We start from the raw sequence: 14,421 nt of genomic DNA, 5'->3' as shown, positions 1-14,421 counted from the left end.
CATTTCTTGCTTCTTCCCCTTGCATTTTCCTGTTAACTGTACCTTACTATTCTTGTATTAACTACTTTTCTGAAATACCAAAGGCCTTTTGCTTACATTAGTCATAAGAGTCATGTCAAATTTAGTCTTCCTGGACACAGATATGTTGCTGTTCCTGGCAATTTACTATCAACAGATCAACAGATTATGAGTCAGGGTACTGATATTAATTTGGTATTTGTAAACTATTGCAAAATAGTCATCAGTTCCCAAAAACAAGATGAAGGATCTCAGATTTCTGGTGCTGCTTCTACTCTCTTTCCAAAAGTTCTGGCTAGTGTCTTCTCAGAAGTCCATCAAGATACCTTTGAGGCCTGATGAGCCTAAGATAAGCACAAACCTTTTCAGGTTCTGGAAAGCACCAGAGGGGATGATTTATGTTTCAGTGTGTGGACAACTTGGCCCTTTTGGTATTGGCTAGTGTGATAGTCAGGACAGTCTGACACAATTCTGACCATCCAAGGGCAGAAAACTCCTATTTTGTATAGTCTTTGCTAAGAACACAGGAAAGAGGAGGATCCTAGTCCTCTCCACCAACCTTCAGTTCATCCTTTATTTTTCTGCATAGTGACCAAACTCTGTCCCAAAGCTGATGACAGGCAGCGTAAATGCACATTATTTTTTCTGTATTTGCAAAATCTCTTCTTAACAGCTAAAAAACAAAGCTTAGGAAAATGTTGAAACAGATTACCAAATCCCCTGAGAGGCTGAAATGTCATGGTTTTGAAATAAAATACACAGGTAGGACAATTATAAGTGAAAACACTATCCCAATAATGCTGTGTACAGATCAGAGCAACAGGAATTTTTATCAACAGTACAAGAACCTTTACTTGGTCAAGGATTGGTTGTTTTCTTTGGTGCATTGAAACATGGGTTTAGTGTGATTTTTTGGATGAAACTTTTTTTAAATTACAAATTCGCAGTGTAGGATAATCAGAAGTACTACTAAATGTATTAAAGGATGTCACTGAAACTGGAATGTTTTGCTTGAAAGGTTCCTCTGTGGAAGGGAGCTGGGTCCAAGCTTCCCCCCTCCATTTTTTCTTTGCTTCTCTAAAGAAGCAGAAATGTTTCTCTGGCAAAGCAGAAATGAATTGGTTCACCCTAATCACATTTTTGCCAGTGCTTTTGGAAGGGAGAGGGAAAGGATGTTTGGCTGCTCATGTGGTGAAATGAATAATAACTTACTGTGCTCCTGTTAGCAACCTGTTCTAGCTGACCTGGGTCTGAGCAGGGCAGTTAGACTAGATGATCTTCAGAGGCACCTTCCAACCTCAGCCATTCTGTGATTCTGTGAAACAAGTCCCCTTTTTCATGGAAATAACTTGGTGAAAATACAGCACTCTTGGTGGGAAAAGAAGGCCCTGAAAAGCATGTCTCAGCCCGTTGGGAGATCAGAGGGACCCTGTGTTACCTTGTGTGTCCAAGACAGTGTAAAGCTTGTTGGCAGACTGATTGTGGTACTGATGGGGCCTTACCTCGTGTGTAGGGGTGTCTCAGGTAAACACAGGTCTCAGCAGGAGCACAGAATTATGGGACCTAGGCAGGTTGTGTGTAAGACTCCAAATTGTCTAGTTTTTCCATTGTTAATCCTGTCCTCCTCCTCGTAGGGGATGATTTGTAGCATCCCTGCTAGTTTTCCTCTCACTGAGTCAACTTTAGTCAGCTTTCCAAGAGTGTATCTGCTCCACTGGGCAGTGTCTTCAGCCAGGTGGCCTACTTCACGCCTCTTGCTGGCTGATGGGTATTGGGAGTTTGTAACGCATACAGTGCAGGAGGACTTGCCCTTAGGAATTTTTCTGTGGGAATTTCACTTTTGCATCCTAACAGATATTTTAGCTTCCGATACAACTCTACAAATATGCAGTGTAATTGCAATATTTTAATATTCTAACTGCAGAAGTGCAGTGTCTAGACAACACCATATGTATTTCAGTCAGGCACAGAGTATTACTGTCCCATTTTTCTCTGGCAGTTGACATTCTCCTGCTTTGCAAATTCACAGAGCCATGGTTTTAATAGAAAAGCAAAATACTACATTGCAGTAAAGATGTGAACTGATTATAAATAAAAATCTCTACCGTTACTTCCTCTATTTCAATTACTGCTGTTAATCTCAGATGCCCCCTTAACTCTTTGAAACTTGTGAATAAATGAAATGACAAAGCATAATTATAATTGGATTATGCTAAATACCTCTTTTGAAGCTTGACCACTTGAAAGCAAAACTGTGTGTGTTCACCTGCATGCAAAGGTATTTGTGAAATAAAATACTTGTTTCTGTCTCGATGAAGCCAGAAACTGAAACTGAAAACTGAAGAGTAAATGACAGAAATAAATGATGACTTTTCAGGTACTGAAAAAGGCTAATGAAACCTTGAAGCTGCCAAATCAGACTGAAACCAGTGGCCTGTGAATTGCAATGTTCAAGGGAAAAAGTCAAAGATAATCCAGATGTTCCCAAGCAGAACAGCTTGCAATACTTTGTCACCCATTTTCTTTCATTCTGTATGAACTAAAAAAAAAATATAATTGAGATTATTTTTAATGTATTTTCTGAAGGTTATTATTTGACCTTGAGAATAGTTTAATGTGTTAACACATTATTTATATCCATACTCATTACTTTAAAGGTGACTTTCAATTTTTCACAAACATATCATTTTGAAACAGGGTTGTTCATGTGAAGGAGGTTTCTTTTGATAGCCTTTTTATATTCTTCCTGAAGTGCTTTTCTTCTGGCAATGCATAAAGTGAATCTGGAAAATCAAAAGGAGATTTGTGCATAATTCTGGAACTGACTATATTTTACCATTGATTTTTTGTTCATTATTATGCTGGTTGATGAAATATTCTAGGCTGGAGACTTGTGAATAAATCTTGATTTAAATGTGTTTTAAAGAAGCAGTTGATGTTTGTGCTTTTGTGGATTTTTATTTGTTTTACAGCTAGGCCAGAATCTCATTTTAATCTGCTAATTTACCTATTTAGTGGCAATAAAATAAATAAATAGTCATGTAAAATCACAAGCAAAGTGGGGCACATGTGGCTTTGTGTAACGAAAATCCTGTTAGTAAGAGCCATCATTCTCTTCTGGGAAAGGATGAAAATGGATGTCCAGTTTGTATTTTTTGGATTAGGACCCTGTATTACCGAAAAAAAAAAAAAAAGAAGAAGAAGAAGTAGTAGTTTTAAAAATGCCTTTTTCCTCCAGATCCTTTCAAGCAATTAAGACCTTACGGTCTCTTCATTATATTTGTCTGTTTAATGTTCAATTCAAAGTAGATGTATCATACACTGTTGGATTCAGTCCCAACTTTTTGCACTGTGTGCACACTATGGTAAATATAGAGCATCCATCCTAGTGATGGGGGAAAAACTTTGTCTCTGTAGTTAAAAGATACTAAAACACTTAAGCAAGAAGAATATTTCTCTTTCAGCAGTGAGGCAATAATGACTTGTGTCCTGCTTCCTCTTAACTGATTCTCTTCCCCTCACTAGGTTTTGATCTTGGTTTAAAGCAGCATATCCTTGTTCGAATTAAGGCAGTTTCACATTATTTGAGTGGTTACATCTTTGATATTTGATTGGTAAGAATTGGAATCGTATGTTGACGGTTTTGAACTAGAGATTTACAAGAGGGACAGTAGTCCCTTCAGAGAAAAGGGAGAAGGAGTGGAAAGGATGAACTATTCAGAAGTGAATCAGTTGCCAGAGGGAAGAAGGCTGGAGAGTGAATTTGGCAGGAGCATACTTTCACTTTCCCTTCCCTCTCCCAGTGTGGAGGGCTTGTGGTTGTGGTTCTGGTATATTGGTGAGGTTCATGAGGGGTGAGTAAGTAAATCAGAATTTAGGTCTGTTAGTACTAATAACTCCTAAGAGGTGTGCTCTGAGCTTAATTGCTCAGAATGGCTAAAATTCACATAGACAAATGCTAGGCTCTGTGTGGAAGGAAATAGAGCTGCAGTGAGCAGCAGGACAGAGAGCACTTGTCTTCCCTTCTCTAGATTTTGTGTCTCCGGATGCTGATCATTTATATCTGTGATCAAAGTCTCCAGATTGTTGAGCTGAATTCTGCTCAGCGTTTTGGATCAGATTTCAAGGACGTGCTTCCACAGCAGAGTGAAGTAAAAATATATGAGCTAGCTTGACTACTGCATTAAGCCAGAACAGTACAAACATGCAAACATCATGGCTCTTTTACTTTATTTCTGCTATATGTCATGGGCATATAGCTTCATAGGAACAAATAGCACTGTCGCCTTTCTGGAGTTGGGAACATTTGTAAAGTATCTGTGTGGATCACACCGAATGTGCCTTACTGCTGGTATATGAGCCACTCTTGTCATTGTGGTCTTTTGCTGGCCAATATATAGTACAGAAATCAAAGCGTGACTGTGGCCTTTTCAGATATCATGGGTCTAAGAGAGTGGAGTAAGAAGGCCTGCAATTTGAGGGCCTTGGAAGACTGCAGATTTACCTATCCAAAGTCTCCACTCAATCCAGCTATATGAATGCTCTCAGGTGAGAATTGTAACAGGATGTTATGGGGCATACCTGCTCCTCGCTTTTGGATGTCCTGCTGTTTAGCATGTATCTGAGTGAGGTATCTTGGGTACAATGCCTAGATAAAGGTGCATCAGTACAGGATCCATAACAGCCAATATACCTAGTGTGAAACATTTAAGCTAGCTCATAGGAAAAGCTGAAGATGTTTGATATCAGTATTGTTCCTTGCAGGGACATAAATACCTCTGGGATTGGCATGTTGAATCTTTTCCTGGGATATACTGTACCCTTCTTTCTCACAGAAAAAGGATAGATTAGCTGCCCCCCTCTTAGCCCACACTTAGGTAGTTAGAGCGCTAGGATCTGGGATTAGACTGTTCCCTTGCCAGAGAGAGGTATATATGACTGTGCTAAGCCCTAAGAAGCAGGATAAAGAGGATGTGAGGAACTACGACCTTTTCCAGCTGTGTCTCACATGTTGTGTTTTGGTACATCTGGTCTCTGAACATGTAGTTCATGTCTTGTAGGCTGGATAGGAGTGGGAATGCTTAGCTTATATATCTGGTTAAGATTTAAGTGAGATTGGTACCCAGTATTGTCAAGACTCTCACAAATCTAGGCATTTTAAGAAAAGGAAGTTCAGTTGCCTTTGGAGCCCCTCAGACCTGCTCAGTGGGCAGATATTGCTTTGGATCTGGAGCCATTTTGCCCAGATCCCATACTTATGGCATTGCTTCCAATTTCGTCATAGGTCCCATATTCTTTCTGATCTCCTGGCCTCTTGAGGAGCAGAGGCAATGTGCTGCTGTGGTTTCCAACCAAGGAGGCTTCATGCAGCAACATTCAAATTGATGACAGCTTTCCACTCACCTGAATGACAACTTCAAAGGCCTGCCTCCAAATACAGGGAGGTTTCACGCTGATCGCTGCTGCAGACACAAAACTCTACAGTTTCTATCCTAACCTGATAGAGCTGAAGCCAGTACCCTGCTTCTTACAGAGCAAACTTCGGTGAAATATGTTAGTGGACATCAGTAAAACTTCAGTAGCCTTAAGTAGGAGGCAGATGAATGGGAGGCTGTTTAGGACCTGAATTTTTCAGTCAGATCAGCAGAAAGCTCTGGTTGATTTGAATGGACTGCGAATGGAGTACATTAGGAAACCCTCTGAGCCCTGCTGAGAGTCCTGTGGTTGGTCTCAGGGGATTACTCAAGCTGCTGATGCTTTGCAGGGGCAGCACTTGAAACTTGTGTGAGAATTTGTCAGGTATAAATTAAAGTCAAATATTCACCAATTCTTATGTAAACCATAGGTTTTATGTAACCTTTTGTAATGAAATCTCATTATTACACATGGTTAACTTTCAGCTTTTTCTATGGCTGTTTCACTTAGATTTAGGAAATAGGCATTTATGGTTTATTTCACATAAAATCTGACTCTGTATAAACCTAGGCAACTCTCAACATAACTATTGTGTCTGGTTGCCTTACTTCAAACTGCTCAAAAAAATTTTCACAACATGCATGTACCTGGCTGTGATTTCCAGAGCCTGTTCATGATGACAGGTGTTGGATATTCATCTGCTAATTCCTCCATTAGAAACAGTGTGGTAGGCTGATGATACAGTCTGGTCATTGGAGGCCCTGTCTTGGTTTATCTTTATAAAATATATGGCTAAATTTGCTGGAGTAGTGTAAAAAAATAGTTAAGTGTGTTTCCAAATTTTTTAGTTTGTCAGAGAAGCATTTTAAGATGAAAAGATTTACTTTCTCTTTGCCTATAAAGATCTATTATCTGTGATCTGTAATTACGCTCACGGCATAATGTAAAGGACAAATGGTGCTCACTGAACTGCATCATTGGCCTTATTATGGTAAAATGACCCATTTGATTTTGCCAGCTGTGACTTTGGAGGCAGGGTGAATGACAGAGAACACATAAAGCTTGACAGATTAAAATATTTCCAAAACATAACTGCATGTGTATCATTCAGAATTCAGCAGCAGTTCTTCCTTGCTCATGTCTTCGTGTTCTAAGGAGCACTGTGCTTTTGTATGGGGTCTCTTGCACAGGCTGAATCCTGCAGTCCTTACTGATGCAAAACTCCCTGTGAAAGACAGCATCACTGTGACCGTGGAAGGCACAGATCACCAGGGTAGGCAAACTCCTCACAAGAGCAATGCGTCTGCCTAAGGAAATAGAACATGTAGTTCTATGACTAATTAGGAATTATAGAAAGAACTAAAGGAAAAAAGACATGAAGTTGGGAAATGAATGGTTGATTACTCATCTTGCATCAAAGGAGGACATTTTCAAAAGACAAGCCCAATTATACCCGCTTTTGCAATAATTTTTGTATCTACTTCTTTCAATTTCCATCACTTATACTAGAAAATATGAGTACTTTGTCCTTCAGCTTCTCATATACATGGCAAAGATAATTGGAAGGTTACATGTAGCTCATTCTAATTTTTCAAGAGGAGAACAGGAGAGTAAGTTATGTCAGCAAGTTTATAAGAGGTAGCTTTTGAGTTTTTCTGTGAATGTGTTTTAAGTACTGCAGAAGCTACCAGATGCTCATGAAGTTCAGTGATGTCAGCTGATGCAAGGATACAAAAGTGATAGAACTCCCTGTGTTGAATTTAATGTAATCTGGAGTCACAAATGGCCCTAGTTAGATCTTTGAGCCAAAGTGGTGAAGCAAGTGTTGTGTTTCTCTGTGGTTTTGCATCCGATAATGTATGTGACTTGTTTTACCTTTTCTCTTTATTTAGTAAGTGTTATGAATCACAAATGTTTTAATGTATTTTTAGTTTCAAACTGCAGAAGACATGGTGTGCTCACAAAAAAAGTTTAAATTCTTAAATACTCAGTTACCCTTCCATATTTGCCTTTTTGTGTAGGCCTAAAACTTGAGTTTATGCCCTGTTGCAGGAGTCTGCCTGTGGAAGTGCCATGGAAGCAATAGTATTTTCTGCCATCACCGTGAAACACAATTTGTGGTGTCTTAGGCAGAGCGTGGGTAGAAAGCTTAACTGAACTTCCTATGCCCCTGTCTGGAAACTCTTTAAGGACAGGATGACAGAGAAGGGTGAGCCTGTTTTGGGCTACTTCCTATCTGAGTGCAGATTGTGAGCTACACAGATGTTCAGGCAACTAACAGTGAAGAGCCAGTGTTAGCAGCTGCTGCTGAGCTGAGACAGATGTCTGGCTATATGATTACCCTTCCTATTCTATCTTATATCAGTACAGTGTTGAAGAGGTTAGCCCAAAAAGGTTGTCCAAGATTTACATTTGGAGGGATTATAAGAAGCTTCCACACAGCCAGGCACTCTTTTAATCTTGGGAGCGCTGGGTGCAGAATTTATTGGGAAAGCGTATGGTAGTTGCTGCTCTGCAGCTGATGTTGAAGGTGCAGTGACAGTAGCAGTGACTGACTTCTGTTTTTCCAGATGTGGTTCAGAAGTGAGGTGCTCATGTTTATCTCAATGTCAAGTCTGATACTCTCTACCCCATGCGCTTAGCATCCTCTGACTCCCTTTTAACACATGTGCCTAATTACATCCTAACTTGCAAACAGAAGCAGCAGATCTAGGACATGAAGTGCAAACATCTTAGGTTTTCTTCACCACAGCCCTTCCCCAGGTTATCTGATCCATTGAACAACATGTGTCCCTTGTAGTGCAACTATTACAGCATGAGCTGTATGCACAGGGCACTGAGCCATGTTTGCCCAAGGTGGTGGTTGGATTTTCCGTTTCACCTTGCTCCCTGTGCTACCCTGAATTCAGTGTTGCTTCTTTTTGAGCCAGGTGGAAGTTATAGTTGTACTTAAGATTGCAGAGTAAAGATGTCCTGAAAGAAGCTAGATTAGAGAGAAACAAAGCAGCTTAGTACTGTGGCACTGAGGAATACCAAAAGGTCTGCCATGCTGACTTACAGGAAGAACCACAGGGCATGACATAAGGATACCTAGAGTTAAGATGCTAATTATTGGGGGGAAAAATGATGAAGAAAAAAAATCAACTCTACTGTGAGAATTTCCACATGGGAAGGACTTGTCATTAAGTTTTGGGGTCCTGAAGCACTGAAGAGTTGCATCCACAAGATTTAATTGAAACTATTGTATTTTTTTATTAGTTATCATTGGATTTTCTTTCTCCTTGTTCAAAATGACTCTCAGAGAACTATATTAGATAGTCTGGCCTTTACCAGACTTTAATATGTTGTCATATTTATTCTTAACTACATGAATCCTTTTTAGCTGACTCCAGATGTTGGATTTTGTGTAGCTCTAATAATGGGAACTTTTACACCTCTTGTCTTTGTAGTTGGCTGTGAGGGTATTACTGTTTCCAGAGAATCACCTGGTACAAGCTAAATGGAGAAGCATAATGTTATCTTGAAGCAAGAGAAGAGAAATGACTTTCATTACAAAAACAAGTGAATTGACTAGCTTTTGCACTAGTGAATGTGAAGAATGTGCAGTTCCAAACTTGACTGCATGCTATGCAGTGGGCCAAGTGTTAATGTTTCATCTTCTTGAGAGAATAAAGAGTAAAACCATATACATGGAATAATAATACTTCGTATTTAGGTAACATCTTTCATCAAAGGACCCCAGTGTGCTTTACAGATTCTAAGGAGCTAAGGCTTTGGTCAGGTTTATCAGCCTGATTGTACAGATGGGGTACTTGAAGCATCAATTTAGTGACTTGTTCAAGTACAAAGGACTACCAGTTCTATGATTTTACTACAAAAGCACCTTACTAACACAAATTAGAAGGTATTAGGAATAAGATAGCATCTTTCATCAAAAAATACAAAAGTATCAAGCCCAAGAAAACATCTACAGAGTTATAAGTTCCTTGGTCGTGTGTGTGTGTGTCCATAATTCATGATTTGGTACATAGCATACTCAGCCACCTCTAAAAGAGTTACCAGTAGCTGTCAGTGAGAGCTTAGTAGTTCAGTAATTTGTTGGGAATAATATGTTCTGTGTGGTTAAAAACGTGCCTTACTCCATTAGTCATTAAATCGCAAATGACTAAATATATTTTCTGAATGACATCTGCTCTGCTCTTCTCTTCTGCCATGATGAAATCCCACCTGTTTACATCATAACATCTGTGTGGAATATAAGTATCTGTACTTATTTCTTTTTCCAGAAAGTTCTCTGTGAGATTAATATCAATAGTGCCTCCAAACAATATGGTTTTTTTAAGCACCGTTGTTACCGCCATGGAAAGAACATTGCAAATACGAAAAACAAAACTACTTATTTCATGAATAGCAAGTGAGCTTTGAAAAAAGCAAATTAGTTTGCAATGAAATTCAAAAATGCACTGCAAATATTGGGTAGCTAGTGCTGGTATCATTCTAAAAAGATATACGCTTACTTCCAGGCAGTAGAATAAAAGCTGCTATTATCAAAACCCAGATTATCAGATGGAGTACCATTCCTGCAAAATAAAGACTAAAACAATACCTGATACTGTCCCCAGTTAGGAGTCTCTTCAAGCTGTTTGCAAAGTTCATGATTGTGAGGGGTGTGGACTGATAACCATTTTCATTATAGAGAAAGAGGTTTTCCAAGTTTACCTCTCTTTGATACAGAGCTTTTTCTTGGAGAATCTCTTGAAATCCTCTGCTGTATTTTGTATTCTCCTGCGCAGCCACAGATTCTGTGATGTGCATGAAGATACGAACCTGGTAAATGGAAGACAGGGCTGAAACATTACTATTGCTGAAAATAACCCATAGTATTTTCTCCTAATGATAACTTTGACAAATGGTGCACATTTCAAACTTTTTCGATTTCTTTACTTCATGAAGAAAATTGCACTCCCTGAATCTTCTATAACAAAAGAGAAAAGTAATAACATATTTATTTCAGAAAACATGACAACCTGCGATGAAATTAGGTGACTTCATTTGTTTTGAATAGATACAGATGAACAAAATAGTCCATCTATTACAAATAAGCATTTTTTTAACTGTTTTGTTTTGATTTTTGAGGACGATAATTGTTTAAATGGGACTACTCTTTGAATTAATATCCATGGAAAAATTCGAGACTACTAAGAAGATCAGCGCTAATTTACATTGTGTTCATGCTGTTTGTCTTTTTGTTTTGTGAGATGTTTCCAAGCAGTGTCTTGTTCTGGAACGTGGCCCTGGTTTAAATGAGAGTGATTCATGATACAATGCGGACTGTCAGTGAGGATTTCTGTTGTAGGATAAGTCATATGCAAATTTTTTTGCCAGTTCAGTAACCTGTGATCCTTTACATAAAGCCCTGAAATGCAGCAAAATACAAAGCATTAAGGTTGCATAAAAGCAAAAAAACATGTTTATTCTTAAGAAGTTAAATGGACCTCAATACTTATCAAAATTTAAGTTGAAGAAAAAACCACTGGAAGATAATAATACAATATGCAATTCATCAACCTTTCTTGCTATAGAGAGGTCCACTTAAATTTGAGCCACTTAAATTTGGTCCACTTAATATGACCTACGTGCCTAGCTCTGTTCATGTGATTTACCTGTAACAGTGAGAAAGGAAAGTAATTATATGCCAACTAACATATAACCCTTTAGAGTTTGAAAAGTAACTCATATGGAAGACCTTCTTATTATGTGATGTAAAAAATATTGTGTGTTAAATGTCACTTTAAAAATAACATCTATTTTTAATATTTTATGTAGCTGTCAGTTTATAGTGTAGAAACTTTATCCTTTAGGTCATCCAGGCTGAAAACAGACTGAAATCCTGACTGAAAATCCCACAGATTGTTGACAGCATGATAGTTCTTATTATGAAGATATCCATACTTTAAAAAGTCATGGTCAGAGTCAATGGTCTGGGGTCAAGGGTGTAATGACTAGGTTAGTCTTCCAGTCTCAGTTGATCTTCCTGAGTCCGGCTGAGTTGAAAGGGAAATGTTGGGAAGCAGTGTGTGCACTATACTGACTGCCAACTTCAAAGGCATTGAAATAAAAGGAGGAGGACATGAAAAGAGCATAATTGTCAGTTAAGAAAACAGCAGCAAGAAAAAACCAACAGGCCTCTGAAGACACAGACTGTTTGGACATTACTTTCTGCATCATTATTTTCTCTGCTGTGCAACCAATATCATGTTTGTTGACTATCTGTAAGAAAATTCCAGTAAACGTTAACATTTAAACCCCCCAAACTTTGGGTTTTTTTTTTTTCCAGAAATCCTCCTCCCACTTTGCTACACCCTGAAAAATGGTGCAGAGGATTCAACCATTTCATTTCACAGTGAGTTTTTTTTGCCTTTAAAAACAGCTTATTCAGTATGTATTGTGTGTGACTGACTGAAAGCAGAATTTGTTTTATGGAGTTGTTGTTTGTATAGGAGGTTTTAATTTCAATTTTCTTTTCATAGACTCTAGACCGTTTTTCAGTTTCTGAAACCTATACAGCACAGTTTGATCTTTTAATGTAATTTGCTTCACAGCTTCTCTGAGCTTCTTAGTTGATTAGCTTCTTGACTTTTGATGGACCCAGGGCAGGTTTATTAATATACCTGATTTGCTTGATGGCTCTACGGTGAAGTTTTGTGTCAAAGGAAAAAAGTGTTAGTGGGAATGACTGCTTGTCAATTTAAAATAACAGTTTAGAAGAAGAGGAAAAAATTAGTTGTATTTTTCCACTTCACTTTGCTAGTATCCAGTATGTAATATATCCAACCAATCTATTAATTGAATACTGGTTGTAGAAGAGTGCAGTAGATTATCTAGATGCTACAGACTTTGTGGATGTGGCTGTCATTGAGTTAACATAAGTCTTTTTTTTTCCTTTTTTTACAATAATAGTCAGAAATTAGTGGTTATTAGCATTATATCCAAAAATCTTAAAGCAAATTTTATGAGTGATTTTTAGGGTTCATTAGGATTTCATTGTGACCCAATATGGCCTAAACTGTGTAATACAGGAAATAATTTTATCAAACCCCTGTGAAGTTTACACTGTTCAAATCACTAAATGCTTTGAACACCATTCCTCAGTATTGCCTTTTGAACATATGTTTGAAACCCTGGAAAAGTCCATTTTGAATCTATCTGTTCCATAACATATCTACAGTTACTTGTGCAAGAGTACGGTATCCCTACTTGAATCTGATTCCTTTTCAGTAGGTTGTGTAGCATCTTCCTATTTCACGAGAAGTAAAAAATAAAAAGGTTAATGCCATTTCTATTAATAGTCCAGGAAAAAGATTATTTACTACATTGGTCTTTAATCAGACAGGAAGGTAAGGTAGAATGTATTGGTTGGCCTATAGGTGAAGGCCATTACTATCATTACTGAAATGTAGCTCAGAATCTCTTTCAGTGTAGGTAGTAGAAATATGTTTTTTTTTAGGGAAGATGAACCCAAGATCTGTTTCTCCATAATACATTTCCTTGTTTTCACAGCAGTGTACTTTATAATCTATATCAGAATCAGTGGCTAATTATAGAAGTTTGTGAGTGGTGAATGAATTCCATTCCATTATACAGAAAGCTTGTTTTTATGGCACCTTATGGACAGTAGCGAACATTTTGGGAAACACTGTCGCTGGTGGATTATGTTCTGCTCATGCTTTAGAGAGTCAGGGCAGCTGGTAAATAAGAAGATTACATTCCTTTCTCAGAAACATTGTGCTTCTGTCTTATCATTCAGGTTTTTCTTTCTTGGTATCTTTATTTTTAGAAGCCCCTGCTGAGCTTGAGAACAATACAAAAAATTAAGTTTAATATTCCTTAACATTCCTTTAACTCAGCATGCACTGTTCATAAAAGAAGTCAGACTTCAGTATTTTGTAGCTATACTTAGTTTTAATCTTGTCCTTTGGGTTTTTGATGTCTTCAAATTATATATTTTTAGTCAAATTGATTTTTAATTACTTTTACTTAACTACTTCCTCTCGCCAGCAAGAGCTGCAGGTTCTCAAATCTTGTTTTTCGTTTTTAGGGTAGCATATGCAATGAAGTAAGGTGTATACTTATAGGCAGTCTCTTAACACAAAGAAATGCAACAATTGTAATAAAGTTGCCAGTTTTGTAGCTACCTGTAAGAGAACATTGGAATAGGGTTCTATGTGACCTTGCTCCATTCTTGTGCATGTGTTAGTAAAGTTACAGTGCTAAGGTTATGAAATATATATATGAAGTTTTGAATGAACATTAGTGAATTTTCCAGAAAAAAAAGTAAATAATGAAACATTGGATCATACAACTGCAAACCTTTTAGCCATTACTGATAATTGACTCATTTATATGCATTAGTTATGCATTTGTTGATGTCTGCCTTGTGACAGATTAGTCATGATAAATTAAAAGCAGCGATTGTATAAATTCCATACTGCCTTTTATCCATATGTTAGGACCTTGCCTGATGTTTCTGTCACCCTTGTGATGAGTGGTTAGCCTTAGAGTAATTTCATTATCTACCTCCTTCCTGATGGCTAACTGCATTTGCATAACAAGCTTATCTGGTTCAAGTTGTGGGCCAGACCTCTGTACTGATAAAATAGGAGTATGCAGCTTGGGCTAAGCGTACTATTGACTTGGGTTCTGTTGACACAATAATTTCATCTATGCCAGGATTACCAAAGCTGTTCACTGTAGCTTTTCCTCCTCATTTTTTTCATGCCTTGAAATGCCAGAATGCTTTTTACTGTCTTAATAGACATTTTTATTAAACCTGTTCACTCACTCATACATTGTAGTGATTTTCCAGTCTGAGCTGGAAATTTCAATGCACCTTCTTACATAATTCCTTAAACTGTTAAAACAGAAATCATATATATTTTTTCAAAAGTAAAGTCCATATTTTTACTATGGTTTCATTGCCCCTAGAGG

General features: G+C 37.8%; 1 protein-coding gene across 1 annotated transcript in view; it reads left to right on the top strand.

Annotated features, from left to right (window-relative positions):
• Positions 1–14,421, top strand: part of MYO3B (myosin IIIB) — a 199,470-nt gene that overhangs the window by 41,729 nt on the left and 143,320 nt on the right. The window contains exon 8 of the mRNA XM_067298626.1: positions 11,771–11,836. Within this exon, the coding sequence (XP_067154727.1) occupies positions 11,771–11,836 (66 nt within the window). The remainder of the gene's footprint in view (positions 1–11,770; positions 11,837–14,421) is intronic.

The sequence above is a fragment of the Apteryx mantelli genome, chromosome 6 (genome assembly GCF_036417845.1).
Source record: "Apteryx mantelli isolate bAptMan1 chromosome 6, bAptMan1.hap1, whole genome shotgun sequence".
Classification (NCBI taxonomy): domain Eukaryota; kingdom Metazoa; phylum Chordata; class Aves; order Apterygiformes; family Apterygidae; genus Apteryx; species Apteryx mantelli.
Note: the sequence above shows the minus strand (reverse complement) of the source record. Positions and strands in the feature narration are given on the sequence as shown.